Raw genomic sequence first — 21708 nt, 5'->3', positions numbered from 1 at the left:
CATGCTTCCTTATAATAAACAAGGGGGAAAAACTAATGTGTTCAACCTTTGACCACAGAGATCCAATCTGGAAAAGATAAGGTGAAGATAACTCATAATAGGGGGCAGGGCATGTACCTGTCGGTCTTGTAAAGGATTTAATGTGCACACCACCCATAGAACTTTGGTTGATGAACAACTTAAACATGCATTAAATAAATAGATTAATACAGTCCTTGCCACTTTGCTTACCTAGAAGGAAAAAACCTGCTTTGCACCAGTAACACTCGTATTTGTCACAGCTTCTACAATCTGGCTGACACGCTATGCAGAGGAGAGAATTTTCATCGTTGTAGGTATTCTGAGGACAACTTCTATAACACTGCTGATTGTACCTAGAGACAAAATCAATGAAAATGCAAATTTGATTCTGGAACTCTTCAGTCTTGAGTAGGAAAGGCACGACTGAGTTGGTTACTGAAAAACATCTGAAAAGAACGTAATTGAAAGAGACATGCACAATCTTCCCATAAATGTCTAACTCAGACAGTAAACCTCTGTAGTGAAATAAAGGTTTGCAAATGAACTGTATATATTCTTGATCTGCATTCCAAAAAGATTTCTCTTTATACCCCTATCTGAATGACATATTTATTTGTTTTTGTTTATGTATTTATGTGATACGTGCGTTTTCTTCCAGAAAGGAAAGAAAAGAAAAAATGATGATCAGAACATCAGATGAGATTCAACCTATTTACTAACTCTACTATCTTTTTGGTCACACTGGCCTTCCAAAGGAAGCACTGTTTTATTTCAGAAGATTCAATGAGACAGGGAGGGAGGGAAAGAGAATCGTGAACTTACATGTAATAATTATGAAGGCATGATGTACAGATTCGTGGGTCATCTGAAATTAAAAATAAATAACATATTGAAAACAAAACACGATGCCAGTACAAATGTATTTAATACTGATTTAACCCGTGAGAAAATCAGAAGTGTTTAAGTGAGGGGGAGGAGCTAAAAGAGTAACAGTAATAAAAACAATGATAATGATGACAATCACAATTGGAATTCAGAAGAGCTTGATGAAAAACATATTCCACAATATGGAGCATGGAAGGACATCCTGTCGCTCTCTGCTGTTTCCTGCATGGAGGCTGAAAGGCAGTGGGCTCAGCCTAGGACTGAGCAGACTGGAGAAAATCTGCAGTTCACTGGCAGAAGAATTCTTCATTCAAAGTGGATTTTAGTCTTTTCCTCTGCCCTCAAACTAATCCTCTTAACATTGGCATTTTTTAAAATCTATGAATACTCAGTAATGACAATTAGAGATGGTGGTCTTTTTGCATCATGTTTCAGAGCTAAAGCATAAAAGGCATTTTGTGTCCATAGTTTTAAAAATTCAAAATTACTGACCTAATTTAAGAAGTCCTGTGACACCTTTAAGATTAACTGATTTATTTCACTTTGAGCTTTCATGGATTACAACCCACTTTCAGATACACAAGTAAAACAATAGACCACAGGCTTCTATATCCAGTGGACATAGTTATGGGAAAGAGTCAAATAGGATGCAGACAATTACAGCTGTATTATTAACACTGAAAATGAGATTCTCGGGTGTTAATTACTGTATATAGCTACTTAGGCAGCAGCTCCAATAATTAACTAATGCTATATAGTTATTTATCTTGTTATAGCACAACGGAAATGTAGTAAGTGAGAATTTCAGCTGTAATCTAGGTTGAAACTATTTTAAGCAAGGAAAAAAAACTGGTCAAAAATCCAAGCGTCAACAGCCTGGGTCCTCCATCCTCCAAAACAATACCGTGGCATCTGCCCAGATCATGAATATTCATATGCTATCGACATAGACCAATGGGAGTGCTGGAGGGGCTGAGTCACGAGATATAAGGGACTCGGCAGGAGGAGGGGGAGTTTGAGATTGGGAGTGTTTTGGGAGTTTGGGTGGGAGAGGGGTAGTTGAGAGTGGATAAAGGAGGATGTTTGTTTAAGAGTTAACAACATTGCTTGTCCTGTCAGCATCTGTAACAATGAACAATTTCTATTTGGTTCTTTTAAAATGACATCTGGCCTGGACCTTGATTATTAATAATAGGTAATGTTGATGTTTCAACTGGTGGCAGCTGAGATGAACATAGCATGAGCTCCTTTGTTTGGTGAAACAAACAGGGACCACGTGGGAATCATGACAGATATGTCTAGCTCCACCTCCCGTTCCCACAGCTCAGGCAATTGGCAGTTTGAGGGGGATGCTGTTCCTTGGCTTTGGAGATTGTTTGTTTTCATGCTTCTAGTGACAGTGGAGATACAGCCACTCCACTGCCACTAGAAGCAGGTGGTGATTCAATAGTGATCTCTGGGAAAGGGACTGGTGAAAGTTCTTCCTCACTTCCAGTAATCCCAGTTCTGAGAGTGCAGTTTTCCTACCACTGGTAATGATAGCAGCAGATCCAATGCTATTGATGCTGAGGGAAGGGAGATGCTGCAACCCTTCCAACTCAGTAAGCAGAGAACAGAGAGTTAAACGGGAAATTTTAGTCTCGTGTGGTGCGTCCCTTAAAGGTTTTAAGACTGGAAAAATGTCTCCCAAATCTTCAGAGCTTGCCCAACCCTCATTAAACTAATCTGGCATCTGAGATCAGAAGTGGAATCCATAAGCATTGGCTAGAATTTGCTGTGACAGAACATCGCCTATTCCCTAAACGTTATACCAAAGGCATTCAATATTTCACCATGTTAAGATCAGGCAGCTGGAGATTATACATTAAAATGATTAAACACCAATGAACTCACAGGATTCTGAAAGACATGACTTTTGCTGATCTAATCAGGATTCTCTGGCTCTCGGCAGACCACCCATAATTCCAATATATTGTATTCAGTCAGGAATAACTTTTGTTCTATCATCTTCCCATGTATGTTGATGGTCCTTTTGAGAAAAATCCTGCTATCTTGCTGAATGCTTAAAAAAAGAACTGTGACTACTTTAAAGTCTGCAAACTTAAATAGTTAGTTCAGATGCAAGAGAGGCATCACCATGCTGCATTTCATTTTAGGCAAAAGCAGCTGGAGAGTCATCTGCAAACCAAGTGCTACAAGACTGCAGGAGACGCCTTGGCCATGTAGGTACCCATGATTTCATTTTACTGATGTTTTCCTAGTCCAGTTAGGACTTCTCTTCCTAACTATAAAGCAAAAGATGCTAAGTTTGAAATAGGCTTCACTGAATGTAGTAAGGCTGGCCTCTTAATGTGTTTGTGCAGAGTTTGAAAATACTGGTTGTGACAGTCTGGGAGCTAGAGTCTAAAAAAAGTAACTTTTTCAAATTTTGATGTGTGCACAGGGTGGTCATCTGATTTCTCTTAGAATATTTTTTCACATGACTATTCCAAGGAGCGAAACAAGCGAGAATATGTCTCTCTTTGTCTGTGCATGCCTAGAGATAGATGACATCAGATGTGAGATTAAATATATATGATTGGATTTTTCTCGTGCCAACAATGGTCCCTTCTGCTGCCTTTTTAAGGTGTGTGTGTGTGTGTGTGTGTGTGTGTGTGTGTGTGTGTGTGTGTGTGTGTGTGTGTGTGTGTGTGTGTGTGTGTGTGTGTGTGTGTGTGTGTGTGTGTGTGTGTGTGTGTGTTGAGTTTTGAAACTAAAAAAGCAAAAATAAAACTAGCTTAGGAATTTCAGTTTCCATTCATTGTTGCATAATGTTCTGCTCTGGATTGGAGCAACAACCACTTGTTTAAATGTTAAAAAAAAACCAGCTTGCAATGATTTAATTGAATATGCAGTTCCGCCCTGAGCTGGGGAAGAGGCTGGCCATCGACCTTAAGACAGGCCTCACTCACTGTTTGACTGTGGAAGCTTGCAAAACAAATAGATCATACAGACAGCTAAGGTGTTCATTTAAGTTCCCACAGAAGTAACCAAGAACTGAAGATCAACTATTTCACACTAGAGTTTCCCTTTTCTTTTTAGTTAATAAAATGAATAGCTTTGCAGAACAAGGACAACTGCATTTTATACTACTGTGTCATTTAATTCTAAGGACCAAGAATGATTATCATCATCGCTAGATTGTGTTTTCAGCTTTGGACAAAGCACATCATTAAAAAGCACTGGAAAACAAAATGTATCATGCATTTGCATAATCATATTGAACTACACTGGAATCAGTTTTCTTTTCTTTTTTTAAGGCATCATTTAACTGGAAAAAAAACTTTCCTGTGTAACTGTGTACTGATATTAAAACATCTAGGATCAGTTAATAGCCAACTTTCAAGTAGCATTTTTTCCCCACACTAATCCTCCTGTGACCGCTTATTCATGGGGACGCCATAGGCTGGAGGCAATTTGACAGCACATAACAGCAACAACATTTCTGTAGTTTTCACAGCTGCTTACCAGTCAGAAACTCAATAGGTTTAGCATTTGAGTTAGCCATGATAGATAAGATAAACATAAAGTTCATGTCGGAGTGTAAATGGGGGGAAAAGCCCTCATCCCATCACAACTACTATAAAGAAACTGATAAATTTTGGTTCATTTTTTAAAAGAAAGAAGTTTTCCTATATGGCCATACTATACCAAAACACTCTCCCATAGTATTCTAAAGATGCTGCTGTTGGGGAAAAAATTAGAAATCTGACTCTGGAGCTTCCAGATCACATGATATTTTCAAATGTAGTCAAATATGCAGTGTTCAAAGTTTTGATGTTAAAAGAAATGCAGGAGACTGAAGAGAAGCATCTACATCTGTTGTGTTTAGAAATGGATTTAAAAGATTAGTGTTTCATATAAAGTAAAGTAGTAGTAGTAGTAGTATTCCACTGGAGGGCAGAATGCTCACATAGGTATAGGGCAAAAACACTTTAGTTTCATGTTGTTCCTGTTTCTCAAAAAAAAAAAAAAGCTGAATAACAATAAACGTGTCTATTTTCTTTGAAGTAAACTTGATGATATAAGCATTTCTCCATCTTTCTGGGAATTATTCCATATGAGATTTACATGCATGAGTCTGTCTCATGATGTTGGTGCAGTAACAGAATGTAAGTGAAAAATTGAATCTATGTTCTAGCCAAAATTGGCTTTACATTCTCCTGGCATACCAGGTAAGACACAAGTGACGATGCCCTTGATTTTACCACCTAAGTCAATGGACAAGCCAAAGCTGTCAGTCTTGCATGGTATTGCAGCAATTAATCATTAATGATGATCTTGAGACCCTTGGTTTTGCATTTGTGTGTTTTCCTTTTTTTAAATACGAATTCAGATATTTTCTCCAGTGAAATAGGCTTCTGGGGGAAGCTGCATCTGCCATAGTCCCATAGTTCTGCAATGTTATCAACTAATAAATATGACAATGGTGTCCTTTAGATGCATCACTAGCTTCTTTAAATCTTCCTAAGAAGCTTTTATAGAAGCTTTCTTCATACACTTTCTTACTTATCATTGTGTACTTAATGGAATCCTCAAAACCTTCTCCAAGTTATTACATCTCACTTGCAAATGCTTAGGCACTAAATACAATTTAAATTTAAAATACGGTTTTAAAGAAAGTCTTTCATGCATGTATTACCCTTTTTTGGAAGGAAATGGAGAGACTGGGAGATTTAGCAACTGGGTATTCTGTATGTCGAGAAAGTGATAAATCAAACAGGGAAAGAAGGTTGGCCACATTATTTCATCCCTAACGATAGGAGTTTTCATGATGAAATTTTGTCATACCCCACTATGACTTTAGTTGCTGGATAATAATAATAATCTCAGAGCTGCAGCGCTGGAAGGGATCCACGGGTCATCAAGTCCAGCCCTTGTCCAGGAAGCACCGTGGGCGTTCAAAATCTCAGCCTCTGGCTCTGCAATCAGGTACCTAAACCACCGAGCTATCCAGGCAATCAAGACAGAGAGATCTTAACCCTGTTTCAGACAAGATACCCAGGAAATGTTGGAGAACCCACAGCATGCCATTCCAAAATTCCACACATTCAAATGAAGGTGTGAATAGAGATGTGTACAACTGTGGCTGTATTCACACCTTTAAATTGACACCTAGATTATATTGGCTGAAATCTTGTTGTGCTGCTACACAAAGGTGTAACTTCAGAGGGTGATTTGCAACAAGTTAAGAAATCTTCATAGACATTATCTGTTGCTTAGTTATGTGACTGGGTGTGCAGCAAAAGATTTTTGTGGAGATCTCTTTACTTGAAGCAATTTGTCTCTAAACATTATGCCTTTGACAACAGGACTTCAGCTGCTAAGTGCAAACTATGTCTAAGCCCAACACATGTTCACTGTCTAGGTATGAAATGTTATGTACACCATCTGCAGAGAACTTCAGGCTGCATCAAACCTTCATCAACAATGCAAAGACAGTATTTGTGTTATGCAAAAATCTACTTTGCAAAGTTTTATTTCAGCAAACAAATGTCAGAGGAAGAGTGCAAACAGCTGTCATTCTATTATTACAGACACATCTTTTAAAGATGTTTTATACACAGCATTATTTGCTCACAGTAAACAGTGTTTTGAATTTAATTCGCCTACAGCATTCTCCTCCTGTTTTAAGATGCCAACTTGTTTTATGCCAACGGTTCTTAGCAATCTTGGCAGATCAAAAAATGGAGTCAATGGTTATCATCCTTCCATTTCTCTCTCTTACACACACTCTCTCTGACTTCGGATTCTTCTAGGCTATTTCACTGAAGGGTCTGAACATCTGGCACTGCACCTGGCAAAGTGATACTCTGGCAAATCAACTGGAAAAGTTTTATCAATTGCTAGTGTCTTAGATTTTTGTTCCTCAAAGAGAATGAACTTCTGGTTCAAATAAACATCCCCCCACTCACTTTCCCCTGGAACAACATCTATCCATCTATCTTTTGAGGTACAAAATTCAGGCTTTAGCACTTCTTAGGTAATTTTTTTTTAATTATAAATTGCTGCCAAAGAAAGAGCAGCTTGACCTTCACAACTGGTTGCTGAGAGAGAGCGAGAGCGAGAGAGTGAGCGAGAGAGAGCGAGAGAGTGCTTTAATTGTTCTTGGTGTTGTTTGTTTTTATTAATGTCTTAATTTTGCCTTTAAATTACCTGGTATTGTCTGTTTTAAAATGATTGTTGTAAACCACCCAGAATAGTGCTTTGCGCTAATAGGATGGTATAAAAGTCAAAGGAAGGAAGGAAGGTTGTATACTTTTATTCTCCTAAAACCTGTCTCTACCAAGTCAGCTTAGTGGAACTAAGATGACATAACAATTAAATTTTACTCCAAAATGATTACTTGACTTCTCCTTCCATCAGCCTAAACCCTGTATGGAAAATATTGAGCCCAGTCCCCCAATAACATCTCTAAATGACTTCCCTGTGGTTGTTTTCCCATTTTTGGCTTCCTGTGATTCCCCCACCTCAGTACTTTTAACATCAAAGTTCCTGATGGCTCACTCAGGATTTCAACACTGACATTTATATTCTTTAGATCCTCTGAGCTGGTATCCATCAAATACTGGGATACTTGTCATTTCTTTGATTATTATAAAACAATATTAGATTAATTATTAAATCCCATAGTTTTTGCCAGCTCCACAGCATTTCGTACAAGACCATTTAATAAAATTGATGCCGACATTTTACAAATATGTTCTACCAGGGTGATAAAATCCCACTGGGTTGCATCTAGTTCCTCGAAACTCCTCTTCAGCAGCAGCATTTCCTGAGAGAAGTTCCACTTAGAATTTCCTGGTCCACCAAGGAAATCAGCTAATAACGTAAGAGGGCAGAAAGAAACACGTATTCTAGTTCTTAGCAATAGTGCTTCCCTTTATAGCAGTTCAAACTACTATAAATTTTATTTGAAATAGAAAAGAAGGAAGGGGAACAAGCTGCAGAAATGCCACTTATTTAATTGCACCCCCACTCTATGTTTCAAGTAGTGTTATCTTAATGAGGAAGCTATAAATAACAATGCAGGGCTAAAGAGAGAGCATCTAGTTTGACTCTCAGAAGGAAAGTGAAAGACAAAACAGGGAATGAATAAGTGAATAAAAGAATAAACAAGAAAATAGAGAGTAGGAAGTGGGGTGGAAGTAGAAAAACAAAAGACAGGGAAATACACCATATGAAGGGGGGATATGGGCATATATATCAGACAGCTGGCTCACTTTTTTAGTGTTATGTTCATAAATGTTATGCTTTCAGCCATGTAATAACTGATTGTTCCATAGCTGTCATTATCTACATCTGCAAAATGAATACATGTTTTCTAGAATGAATGCAGATACACATGTGAGGAAGTATCTGTTTTGAGATGCTACGTCCTCACATGTATAGCTTTGTTGCTAGGAAGCTGTGACATTCTATGAGTTCCAAAGCCCCAGGTGACAAATACACGAAAGCTACTTCATTCTAAGCCAGGGGTTTTAAACTCAATTTACCTGGGGGCCTCTAGAGGCAGAGGCTGGGTGAGGCTGGGCTGCATCAGATTTTCCGCCAAGTGGAGCAAGAGCCCGAGGAAGCCACCCAGGAGTTTCCTTAGCCAACAGACAGGTGGGCTGGCTGGAAGGCTGCAGTTCTGGATGGAGGGTGCAAGAGGTGCTGTCTTGGGAGAGAGCCGGGGAGCGAGGCAAGGCTTTTTTTTTTTTTTTACTCTTGACAGCAGAGGATGTGTGGGTGCTTTGGGGGGGCAGGCAAGGTGAGGGCCACAAACTATCATCTGGGGGGCCGGAAACGGCCCCCGGGCCGGATGTTTGAGACCCCTGTTCTAAGCACTTATTAAAACTGAAACAAAAGTAAACACCACTCTTCTGAACTTGTGCACTAGGGTCTGTTCCATGCCTCTGTTCCAACCCTCCCTACAATACCTCAAAACCAGAGATGTAAAGACATACAATAAAGTACACTTCAGTTTTAACAGAACTGTGCCAGTGGGTAGAACTTAGTCACAATAATCTTTCCCAGATCCTGCAGACCCCCCCCCCTCCGAGACCCATCCTAAATAGGAATAATTGTGTCTTTTAGGACTTGGCAAACCTCCTTGTAGACGTTTCCATTTATCTCTGTTTGGACACTCGGTGTTACATTGGTATTTTTTAATAAACCAACTCTTGTGTCCAACTCTTGTTAAAAAACCAAGTTTCTCTGGGTCGTTCTGCTCTCATGTAATTCCAAGGTTATACATCCTTCAGACACACTTGTGCCAAGCTTTCTGAGTGCAAAAGTAGTAACATCTGCAAAATTAACTGAATCTCAGCCTGTCTTTGAATACTTCTTTATGTAATATGGGAAACTACTGAAAGGAGAATAAGTGGTCAAAGGAGAGATAAAAGCTATCACTATAAACCATCAAAGCCTGTATATTTAATTTATTTACTTCTATGTAATCATATTAGCTGGTAATAGACAACATTAGCTGGTGATGGACAGTGTCTTTCTTGGTTAGCTGTAACAGACAACATTAACCTGGTTAGTTGGTGATAGACAATGCTAACAGAAAATATATTAAGCATAGGAGTACATCTTTTATTTCTCATGAAAATATTCTGTCTAATAAACGTTTAAGAACAGTGGAGTGACAACAATACAGATTTGTCCCCTAGTGGGAAAGTATTTTTCAAAAGAGGGTGGAATAAGCTACTTCTGCACTTCCAAATTTATACAAGAAGCAAGAGTATCTACATAGGCAGGCATCCTACAGTCTCGAGAGACTATGGTATCTAACAGACAAATGTAATGAGATGTGGAATATCTGTGATCAAATACTTTGATACCATTTGCTTTGATTACGAACATTTGCACTGAAGGGGAGACTTGGGCCAAGCCTAAGGGTTCTTTCATAACATGATATCTAACTGGCATGAAGCCAAATATAAGTTGGCTCAGATCCTTGTGCTCATTCTTGTCCAAGGCTGACAGCTGAGAGGAATGAAGGAAGTACTGAAAATAAAGTAGCAGTTGGGGGGTTTTTTTGTTCGTTTGTTTTTTTGTAACAACCAGTTAACATATAGCTCCCTTTTAACTGTTCCCTGAAAGAGGTAGAAAGCTGGCACTCTTCCATCTCTGGCAAAGAAAGAATACATCACAGAACGATTTATATTAGACAATTTGCTGTCATGCCATGCCATAAAGAAAGCCAATCTAACAGTGTGAGTTCCTGGAACCAGAGCTACTCTATATCCATGAAGGTCTCTAGAAGCTGATTCAAGGATTCCCCATAGACTGTTCCACAGCCTTTTTTAAAAAAAGGGAATCTCTGGTTTCTGGAATACTCTATTCAGGCCAGCTGTAAAATAAATAATGCCACAGTGACCTGTGTTTTTGGTGTCCCTACAGCTGAGCACCCCGCTCACCTCAGTTTCATACATCCTTCAGTTTAGCTTGGTATCTCACCCTCAGCTTGGTGCCTTGTGTGATTGCTCAGCCCATCCACTCCCACATTGGGCCTTCCATATGCCTTTGAATTTTTGGATGTATTTTAAGCGTTTTGAAAAGGGCAGCAGAATATTCTGTGGCAAAACCACTGCTGCTGGAGACACTGAGGAGCAAAAAATGATCGCTTTCACTCATACACTTCTTTCAGATGGGGGAAAGGAGGCCTAGGGGTTCTCAGGGGCCTCAAAATAGGCCAGTCTGCTATATTCTAAAGGCAGCACAGTCTGTGCAGTTTCCTCGTTATATAATTTAGTGAAAGCTATGGTCACAGATCTGCAAGAGAAGTATAGTAATATGAGGCAATACTGGCAAGATATTCTTTAATAATCCCTCAGATCACTCTCTAATCCTAAACTGAGATTGCATAGTATATAGACCAGTCATGATGAGAAGCATTGCAAATTGAGGAAAGGTGTTTCTTCCCCTCCTAGAAGGTACTAGGTTAATTTGTACGAGTACCACACACCCACACACCCACACCCACCCACAGACACACAGAGAAACAGTTTAAGAAACTTTGCTCTTCATGCAGAGCTTTCTGAATTGCTTATTGCATATTAGCTACTACCACACTCCTTAACACCTGAAAATAAATGTGATTGGCTGGGACAATCTCAAGGCAACTTCCAATTACAGTTTATCAAAGTAGGGGGGAGAGGAGTATGTGACATAAATAATATAAAACTACACCTCCCAAGAAGAACAAATTTTATAAATAATAGAGTGGCATAATGCTGATAGTTAAAACTGAGTAATTGCATCCCATTATTGTTACTATTCCTGCATGTATCAAAGGACATTACTCGTAGGCAGACCAGAACTTGAGAGGTTAATTAAAAAAAAATCAGCTTTCCAAATCCTTTAGCAACTATGGCCAGTCCTGGGAGACACCTGGATTGGGAGGCCAAAAAAAGAATTTATCCCAAGCTCTGAGGCATATCTTGTACCAGTCAAGTGAGGGGCACTTTTACCCCAACAAGCACCATATTCAGTCCAGCATAATGAAGGGAAGGGTGGAGATGCTAGATCACAGCTGTCTTGCTGAGCTCCCAGGATCACCAGGAACAGACGGGGACAGGCAGAATGCCTTCCAAAGTGAAAGATGTAAAGTATAAAATTTAAAAAGAGAACATACCCAAGCTGCAAGACAGGCATCCGTCTGCACAAGGAACACATTCTTCGGAGTCCAGACTCTCTACTTCACCTGCACATTGGAAAGGCTGATTCTTAATTTAATTGTTCCCAAAGAAAGAGGCAGTACATATGGATTTTTCTTTTTATTTTGAATGCTGGAAATGGACCAAACAACATTTCTCTGCACCTGGTACAAACGTGGAACATGTGTCTCCCACTGTCTCATGATCTCTCTGTTCTAAAAAACTGGAGGATGTATTAGTGCTTTTTAACTTTCCTTCTAAATTCCCTTTGTTTAAGTTCTTTACATTTATGACTGCCTAATCTGTACTATAGCTTAACCTTACAATGTGGCATATACATGTACAGTATCAAGTAAACTGGCTTCAAAAGCTCTGTAGATACTGTCTCCTCTACTCAGACTACAAAAGCATTTTTGCCACCCTCAATGTCCTTTTCACATTATCTGTTTGAAGAAGTACCATGCAGAGAACAGTTGTGCTCACTGACATGCAGATTTCTGGCTCTGCCACCTAATATCTGTGATGCTGAGCTCTGTTAGGCCTGTAGGATTCCCCATAATGTTGAACCCCAATCATACAGAGTTACTGACTGTGGAAAAGCTTATGGACACATATTTCCCTCCTTTGGTAGTCCTTGTTGGCCATCAGGTAGAAATTTACTTATTTCAGTAGCAGGGTGCCAGTTGTGTGGGCCTTGATGAACTTTCCATGTGTTTATCACCCCTTTGGAGGATAACGTGTGGAGGGAATTTCTCTGAGCCTCCCCTCACTGTCTTTGATAGGAAAGCCAGGCCATACATGTGCCCAACTCACCATCCAAGGTGGGTTGCTTGTTTCGTCCTGACATGGCCTCTTGTTGGCTAATGATGTCAACAAACCTTACTGTGCAGAATTACATTTAGATTAATGCTCTCAAGCAGGATTTAGTTTAATGTATGTGTCTGTGGTTTTTTTCCCCCTGGTAGGTGATCTAAACAGGAGACTACCATCACTGCCAACACCACCATCATTTCCCAGAGACTGAAGAACTTATCTTTGTTATTGTTGTTATGTTTTGTGGTCTGCATCTTCTAGAAACCTACAGCCATTATGGTCGCTAGCCATGAGATTTTGGGAGTTGCATTCCAGTAGGAAAAAAAAGTCTGTTCCGATTTTTGATTTTATTATTTGGTGCCCATGTTGCTCCTTGCGTTGGCTAGAAAACAGATGTACCAGGCTGCCTGACTAAAGAGTTCATTACATTTTGGTAAACAAGTTTCAAATTGTAGAAAAAAACTGATTTCATGGCAAAAAGCATCTGTGCAGACTTGCAATAAAAATGTATGTTCATGTTTTGGAGTATATAATGATGTGCCTTAAGTCATACTCAGACAATAAATTTGCCTTGCCCCAATTCAATTCTCATTTTGCATAATCCAAAACAGTTTATTTGTATTTTCAGCTGCAAACTTCAGTAACTGACATTGCTGCATTTTATGGATGTAAGCAAGTCACTAAACTAATGGCTTTGCTCTTCAGTGGAGGTCAGATTGCTTAAAAATTATGCCTGCATTCTACAATCTTGGGGATCATACTTCTCAACAGAGGTTTTCTGCACAGATTGGGATGTTGAAGACCAATGTATATAAATATTGATGTGTTTGAATTGTGTTAAATCAGTTTCAACATTTAAAATGAGATCTGATGTGATTGTAATCACACAATCATCCCCTGCAGTTCAAGCTGTATAGTCTTATACTCACTGAGCTTTCTTCCTAGACACATATGGGATTAGATTGTTAAAATTCACCACACAATTATTTTTCAGGAAGATAGAAGCTGAGGCTTTGTATGACTTTTTAAGCATTCACTTTGAAAAAGTAGATATCTTTTCAATAATATATAATGGCTTTGTCAAAATTGTTTTTAAATAAATATATCCATAGTTGACTAAATGCACAGAGATTCACCACAGAAGAAAACTGGAATGCATTTAGGAAAATTGTATGTTTGAGAAACGGGGGGCTGAAAAAAGAAATCTGTGGTGCAGTGATACATTTTGTGCATGCGGGGGAGGGGGACATATATCTCAGTACTTAAACATAGGCTGTTTGCATGTGTTTGACAAGGGGATAAGTAATGCTGACTTGTTAAGACACACTTTCCTAGCCTGGTCCCCTCCAGGCATTTTGGACTACATCCGCTGTCTCTCGTGACTACTGGCCATGCTGACTAGTATTCATAAAAGTTGCAGCCTAACACTGCTAGAGGTTATCAAAGTGTGGGAAAAACTATGCTAAGATGGTTTTCCACCAGCTGACAATGGAACAGTCTATTGCCACCATTGGGCGGTTCACCCCTGGACCTGTTTTTCTGGAAGAAATAAATTAGAGAGATGGGCAGTTTGGACTAAGTTGTATGTTTTGTCCCCACTTGGAATTGACTCTCATTGTGCTCTACCTTCATGCTTGGCTAAGATTATAGGAGGTATCTCATAAGACTTCAGTCTTATGTCAATTTAGCAGGGAGTGAATCCCATCTAACCAGATGGGTGGAGATTATGATGTTTATATGTTGGGTTAGTCACCAGAAGTTAGCCACCATATTGGGAAAAGAAAGTCCTACTTAGAAATGCAACATCTGTTTCCTGTAAAACTCTGCAGTCACCTACAGGGAAAGGGAGAAGACTGGAAAATGGCAAACTGCTCTTTGGTTGGTGTAAGTGTCCTTTGATGCAGTGAAATCCAGGATATTAAATTTATTCTGCCATATGCTCTGTTGTAAGATGCATTACCTTTTTTACATTCATGTTTCTTGCAGATATTACCAACCAGATAGTATCCTTCGAAACACCTCTCGCACTTGGTTTGATCAAGACACACTTCACAATGCTCAAAGCAGGGCTTGCACATCCTGTCCTCTTCTGAAGGATAGTGGCCCAGAGGACAACTCTCTAGGCATTCTCCTATGTGAAGCATGTTGTCTGTAAGGCAGAAAGCAAAGCAGGATAAAAAAGCTGAGAAGTTGTTGAAGGCCTTGGGTTCAAATGATCTTAGACATATCGTTCCCAAATCCAAGCATTTTGTGCTGCTTAAGCACACTTACTACAAGGTAAGCCCATTAAATCGGGTGGGAAATAAGTTGTGAGTAAACATGCATAAAACTGTGCTGCATCTCAATAAGTAGGTATGATCTGTTATCTTCCAAAACAATGGAGCTGTTTTGCTAACTTTTCAGAATCTGCTGTCAACCAGTGTCATGTCATTCCACTCACTGTGCCACATAGGATGGGGTTGAGGATAACCCCATTGAAACAGTGGGAATGGATACAGGATACCTTCCTTCTTTCTTCAAGATGTCTTCTGCATTTAAAACTATGTAGTCATATGCTGATTCAGGAGTTCAAATGAGGTTCTTCCTTAGGAGTTACTTTGAAGCTCTGAAGAGCCATATTTACTCTGGAGATATCACAAACATATTCCACTGAAAGAGTGAAGGCTGGCAGGCATCACAATATCCGTGTGGTGGCTGACTCTAGATTATCCAGTAGTACTGTCAATGCTTACTCTAATCCAGCGGTTTGCTTTCAACCTCATCCACTTATTCCTCAACACGGTATTAATGTAGGTCTATAGTGAAGGGGAATGAATTTGGCCTAAGCTCCCTGATTGGTTTGTTTTCTTTCTTGGAATTGGAAGCAGAGGTAGAAAGAAATTAAATAAAAGAATTCAGGAACCATATCCTTTATGGACAAAGTTATCTGGAAATAACTTGGTGACAAATTACTTCAGGGCATGTAATAATGGAAATGTATTTGGAGCTCAATCGGAGTGGAAAATTAACTGATTTCATTTTGTGAGATCGCTATTGATATTTCAGTAGCAAAAAAGGGATATTTTTTAAGGTCAGAACCCCCTTCTGCCTTATATTCAATCAATTGCTACTTCTACACATTTCTATTTACAGGGAACTGTACTGTGAGGTTGCTTCATTTTCTTCATTCTTCTTGGTTATGCCCTGCTCAGAGGCTGACTCAGTTTATCCACAGGTTGCAGGTGAACCACACAGTGGCTGATGTCCATGTGTTTGCAATTTTGCAGTATCCCACTAAGAGGTAGGCTGGGGGGTGTGGCTTACTAGTTGGCAAGTGGATTGTCCAATATTTGAATTCATTAACCTCGTGGCAGAGTGGTTAAACCACTGTACTGCAGCCAAAACTGTGCTCACGACCTGGGGTTCAATTCCAGGTAGCCGGCTCAAGGTTGACTCAGCCTTCTATCCTTCCGAGGTCAGTAAAATGAGTACCCAGCTTGCTGGGGGGGGGGGGGGTCAATGTGTAGCCTGCATAATTAACTTGTAAACTACCCAAAGAGTGCTTGAAGCACTATAGGGCGGCATATAAGCAGCATGCTTTGCTTTGCTATATGTTTTTATTTAAAATATTTTTAAATTGTCCTTCTCCTTAAAAGAGATCTAAGGTAGCTTACAATAATTAAAAAACAGTATTTAAGCTAATGACAATGAGTATACAATATTAAAAGGATCATATGAATACAATACTAAAAACATAGCCAACAACAAAACATATTCAATGCAGTAAGGTACAACAATTCATGGGTTGGGGGTGGGGAACCCACTTGGCAGCCAGTAACTCAGGGAAAGCCTGTTTGAAGAGAAAGGTATTTGCCTGCTTGCAGAAAGACAGTAAAGATGGAGCCAGTCTAGCCCCCTGTGGGAGGGAGTTCCAGAGTCTTGGAGCAGCAACAGAGAAGGCCCTCTCCTGTGTCCCCACTAAACACACCTGTGAAGGTGCCGAGACTGAGAGGAAGGTCTCTCCTGATGATCTTAACACTTGAGCAGACTCATGAAAGGAGATGGGGTCCTTGAGATACCTTGGGCCTAAGCCATTGAGAGCTTTATAGGTTAAAACTATCACATTGAATTCTGCCCAGAAATAGATTGGCAGACAGTGGAGCTGCTGTAACAGGAGAGTTATATGTTCCCTGTAACCAGCCCCAGTTAGCAATCTGGCTCATGTGTTTTGGATCTGCTGAAGTTTCCTGACATTTTCCATAGGCAGCCCCACATAGAGTGTGTTACAGTAATCCAGCTGGGGTATCACTAAGGCATATGCCACTGTGGCCAGATCAGACCTCTCCAGGAAAGGGCACAGTTAGTGCTCCATTTTAAGTCAAGTCTCCTCAGCTTTAACCAATAAAGTCATGGCCATGTTTTACTCCTCTAATGTGTCTATGCTTTTTTTTCCCTTGCCAGTACCTAACATTCTCCTCCCTCCATTCTAGGGCTACAATTCCCTCAGCCAAGTTGCAAAAAAGTAACTTTTCCAAAAGCTTATAAAATTAAATTCACCATAAGATAAAATCACAAAATGAACAATATATTGATCATGCAATCTACTGATATTTTAGGTTACTCTTTTAACCTAAAACAAATAATGCAATATAATTTGGTACACGGCTTTCCAAGTCAGTCCAGGGGGAAATCTGAATTCAATCACCTTGTTTTCTTTGTGAGAATACAGACTCAAGAGTTGCTTGAGAAAAGCGCAGCTGCCAAGAACTCATTCCCCCTTCTGTCTAGTCTCTTTTGCCAGGCAGACCATTGCCTGAAGCCAAGGATTCCTAACCTTTGCTGCTGCCATTGGCCAATCAAAAGACTTTGTGGAGTTATTCGGTCTCTCCTCCCCCCTTAACAGATTTTCTGTGACAAGAAAAAAGAAGGGGAAGACAGTGGGGAAAGACTAAATAGCTATGAATGGAAGATGATGGTATCCTAGCACGAACAATACCCCTTGAATGCAGCAGAGCAACTAGAGTCAAAGAACCCCAGAATTCTCAAAGGATGGCCTTGTTGTGCTCTGAAACCATCAGTAAGGGGATGGTCATTCTACAAATATCCAGAATACATGCCTGGAATTTAGTCTGAAGTAGTTATTTTGGCATGATGGGAGAAGAAAACCAAGAGCACATCAAATTGTACAAAACTGCAAATGAAAAGATGACAAGGAATTTCTCCATCGAGTTTAAAACTGAAAAAGCCAAAGGTGGATCATTGCTTGTCTGTTTACAGGGCTGTAAGTCACCTCTAGACTTCTTCAAACTAGATACAATAGAAAATATAATGAATTTCTATCTACACAGCAAAGTCATGCTCTGATCCTTTCAGGGTATTGAAGTCAAATGAAGAAAAGAGAAATTATGAAAGAAGACATCCCCACCTTTCCCACAAGCTGTGCACTGGGTAGGGTTACGTCCACTGCATTCCATACAGGTCGGATGGCATGGATAGCACTGACCTTGAAATCCATATTTTCCTTTAGGGCACTGAAGAACACAGAGCCCATCATCCAAAAATCTGTTGCAAAAGAAAATAGGTGAGTATAATGTTAGAATTAAGTAGCCAAAGAATATATTCCTCTTCAAAAACAGGCTCAAACAATCTCTAGGAGTGACTTCCATATTCAGTTATAATCTGTATTCTTTGTACTTTGTTCTCCTTTCCACGTGGAATATGTTTATGACATTTGGCAAGATAAAGATTCTGGTTAGCTAACCTCAACTTTGAACCTCAACTTTATGCTACCACCTGGAGCCAGATTTTTCCTACTCATTGTAGTCTCATGGCTATCTAACACCACTCCTCAGCCGCAGAAGTGTTCCAAGATCCAACTAAAAAGAAGTTAACAATAAGATAAACTTACATGTAAAAAAAAAAAAAACCATGAAAAAACTAGGCATGGTTTTACTGTAAGATTCTCTTGTGGTTCTGACACTTTGGTTTGTTGTGTCAGCCTCAAGAAATCCCAATGCTGGTTTTTGAAATAAAAGAACCAACAGTAGATATACTTCTCATGAAGTGTTTTATTGGGGTGGAGGTGGGGAGGTACAGCTAAATAACGGATCAACTTTTTTTTTTTTGCCAGAGGAGCCTGTTATTCAATTTTGGCCCCGGATTTCCATTGCCTCCCATTTAATTATTTTATTCAACACTGGGATTTCAAAATGGAAAAAAAATGCAAAGTATTTTGACAAATGATAGGTACTGTGAGTTGCTTTGGATACAATACGCTGTGGAAAAGCAATAGACTGGCTTACTAACTAATTGCTTTGAATTATTGATATAATGTCATTACTGTATTCCACAGGTAATTTAGAGATGAATTGATACATTTGGGCTAAAGTATGGAATTTATATACAAATGCCTTGTTCCTGTACCTTGATTCTAGATATTATTAAAAGCAGGGGAAGAAGACTAGTGTCTCCACTCAGCTGCAAAAAATTCAGTAAAGCACAAGAGACAAAGAGAATCAGGAGGCCACTGTGGCCCAGTATTGTCATATCTCCAGTGATTCCTTCTTTCAAAATTTTAAGGTATCCATCAAACATCCTTTCCTTATTCTTTTCAAGGTTGGGGTGGCAGATCACTATATATACCTATATGCTTTGGGTATGATTCATTGAATGCTTGTTGTTTTCTAGTCCTTACTGAAACTCATTTCTGTTTCAGAACATGGATTCAAATGGCAGACAATTTAAATAAGATTATTATATTCAGGCATATACTCCAATTGATTTTCTTAAGCTACATGGTCATCAAGTGGAATTGTCTACATCAATTCTTAGGGTCCCGGTACTGTTATAAGTCAGCAGCTTAGTAAGGAGGTACTGATTTGCCAGACGTGCTCCTTGCCTTGTCTGTCAAGTGACCACAAGAAAGCATCCACATTGATTTGAAACATTAGGCTAGGATGCTTCGCTTATGCAAGGGCTGCTTCTGATGAAATAGTCCTGCTGCTCATTTTACCAAAGAAACTGAGGTATAAAGGTGCTTTGCTTTATGGAGGACCGCCTATTCTCCATTTGAAGGGCTATCCAGACTAGATTAAAGAGTAGTAATGAAGGAGAGCAGGGAGTCTTTAAGCTGCTCGTGAACAATAAAGAGTCTGAACAGCCAATTCACCAGGCTGCTAAGGAACCAGGTCATCTTCTGGCTCACTATAGTGTCATGTGTTGTTCGTGATGGGACATCTTTGATGGTTAAAAATTATTTTGCATTGAAACATATAAATCAGGAAGTGAATATTTTATGTAGAGCTGGGTTGTCTCTGGGCCACTTATTGTTGATGTGTTTCTACTTCTTTGGTGATAATGTAATTGGTTCCTTTACTACTAAGAAGAGTGCCTGGCAGGAAATGTGCCATTTCAGGTCACAGACTGGAGAAAACACATTAAAAATAGAGACAAAAATGTTGTGACACCTTAAAGACTAACTGTTATAGTTTAATGTGACTATCCCACTTCTTCACATTGAAGGATATCACATCTAGTCTTTAAGGTGCCACAATGTTTTTGCCTTCTTTTTAATTTTACTTTTGCTTTTGGCCTGATATGCTAACACAGACTAACACAACTACTGGAATAAATTAATGTTGGATTACTGATCACATCATCCCTGGTCAGTGCAACTAGGCTGAAACTGGAATAAATTAATGATTATTTCTGTTTCAAAGTGTCTCTATGTTGCGTTATGGATCTGTTGCTCTGGCTGTGATTCTCACTTTTTCTTATTTCCTGTCTGCACCATAAGTATATCATTGGGACAGATTAGTGACATTAAATAAAGGCTATAAGAAAGAAGAAGATGGGGAAAGAGGAGGAGGAGTGGTGGTTTATGGAATTCCATCTAACCCTGAGCCACAGAAAGCACCGGGTCAGAAGAATCTAAGTTATCATTAGCCATTTATTAATGAGTGATGACTCAGTGGCTTGTATTTGCTGAAGAAGATTTGGACATTGCTGATTGCCTAGTGATGTCTAGAGTGTCTCCTTTCACTCAACATAGAGGGTTAGAAGGGAGATATGGATATATGAGTGACACAGAATGACATGTTACAGGGAATTCTCGAGGTTCTTTGGAGTGATTTAATCAACGACACCTTATGTCACATGTTCTCACTAGCTATTCTGACAGTTCAGATCTTGATCCTGCATGCTTCAGAGATTTGTTAAAAAATTACAGATAGGGTTTTTTCTCCCTGTAAGTGAGAAACATATAGCGGATATATGCAATATAATTTTTTAAAGAAGAGTGGGAAAGAAGGCAAAGAAATAAGGGGGAAACACATTAATGTGTTCTTTGCAACTGCTTTTTTTTTCTCCTTAAGGTGGAATACCCTTTTGGGAAAGTTAACACAAGACACTGCTTTGTGTAGATTTCTTGTAAGGGCTTTTTTCATGGGACTGTTTCATAGTTTTTAGAAAGAAAAGAGAATCTCATGGTAAGAACTCATCTCTGCTGAGTGTCAGGCTGTTTTATCTATGTGCCATTTATTACTTGCTTTGGTCCAAGCCATTTAAAGGGCATTAAAAAACCAAGGGACTCAAGAGCTTCTGTGACTGAAGAGAGTCCGTTCCCAATAAATTTAAACCAGCATGCTTCAGATCAATTTCTTTGCATTATCCTTGCATCTATTTTCTGAAAGAAGTAAACTTGCCGACTTTCACTCCTCTTTGCTCATTATTTCTTTTTTAGGTTTTCTGGATCTCTCTAAAAGCACAGCATATCTATTAGGGACACCTGAAGCAGCTTCACTTGAACTTGACGCCTTCCAGGCCTACCTTGCTCTGCCTAGTTGCACTGACCAAGGATGATGTGATAAGTAATCCAACATTTCTGGAGGATGTAGGGAAATTGTTGCCAGAAGGGATGTGAAAAGGGGAAATATAAGCATTGTGTGTGTGTGTGTGTGTGTGTGTGTATAAGTAAAAGTAAGTAAGTAAGTAAGTACTGTAAGTAAGTAAGTAAGAAAGAAAGAAAGAAAGAAAGAAAGAAAGAAAGAAAGAAAGAAAGAAGTCAGGTGAGATTTTAATCACAGATGAAGTTCAAAGGTAATTTAGTCTTCTATGCAAACAACTTATACACTGTAATGAAAATATTCTGACCAATTAGAATCTAGTGGTTGGTATATTCATTCATCTATTCAGTCAACAAGTTAAATGGGAAGATGCCATATCTGAGAAGAGGACTCGATAAATATTCCAATCTTTTTTTAAAAGCTAGACCTTAATTAACTCAAATCTTATTACTATATCAAAACAGATGAATTCCTATGACATC

General features: G+C 39.2%; 1 protein-coding gene and 1 long non-coding RNA gene across 2 annotated transcripts in view; one reads left to right on the top strand and one right to left on the bottom strand.

Moving 5' to 3' along the window:
• Window positions 1-21708, bottom strand: part of PCSK5 (proprotein convertase subtilisin/kexin type 5) — a 357644-nt gene that overhangs the window by 29592 nt on the left and 306344 nt on the right. Inside the window, exons 22-26 of the mRNA XM_020787785.3 lie at window positions 17809-17945; window positions 14365-14553; window positions 11570-11638; window positions 844-886; window positions 232-374 (exon numbers count right to left, since the gene is read on the bottom strand). Of these exons, the coding sequence (XP_020643444.3) occupies window positions 232-374; window positions 844-886; window positions 11570-11638; window positions 14365-14553; window positions 17809-17945 (581 nt within the window). The remainder of the gene's footprint in view (window positions 1-231; window positions 375-843; window positions 887-11569; window positions 11639-14364; window positions 14554-17808; window positions 17946-21708) is intronic.
• Window positions 17817-21708, top strand: part of LOC140704870 (uncharacterized) — a 28435-nt gene continuing 24543 nt past the window's right edge. The window contains exons 1-2 of the long non-coding RNA XR_012084344.2: window positions 17817-17831; window positions 17911-17964. This is a non-coding gene — a long non-coding RNA (uncharacterized LOC140704870). The remainder of the gene's footprint in view (window positions 17832-17910; window positions 17965-21708) is intronic.

The sequence above is a fragment of the Pogona vitticeps genome, chromosome 2 (assembly GCF_051106095.1).
Source record: "Pogona vitticeps strain Pit_001003342236 chromosome 2, PviZW2.1, whole genome shotgun sequence".
In the NCBI taxonomy this organism is placed as follows: Eukaryota; Metazoa; Chordata; class Lepidosauria; order Squamata; family Agamidae; genus Pogona; species Pogona vitticeps.
The sequence above is the reverse complement of the archived record's forward strand: the minus strand, read 5'-3'. Positions and strand labels throughout refer to the sequence as shown.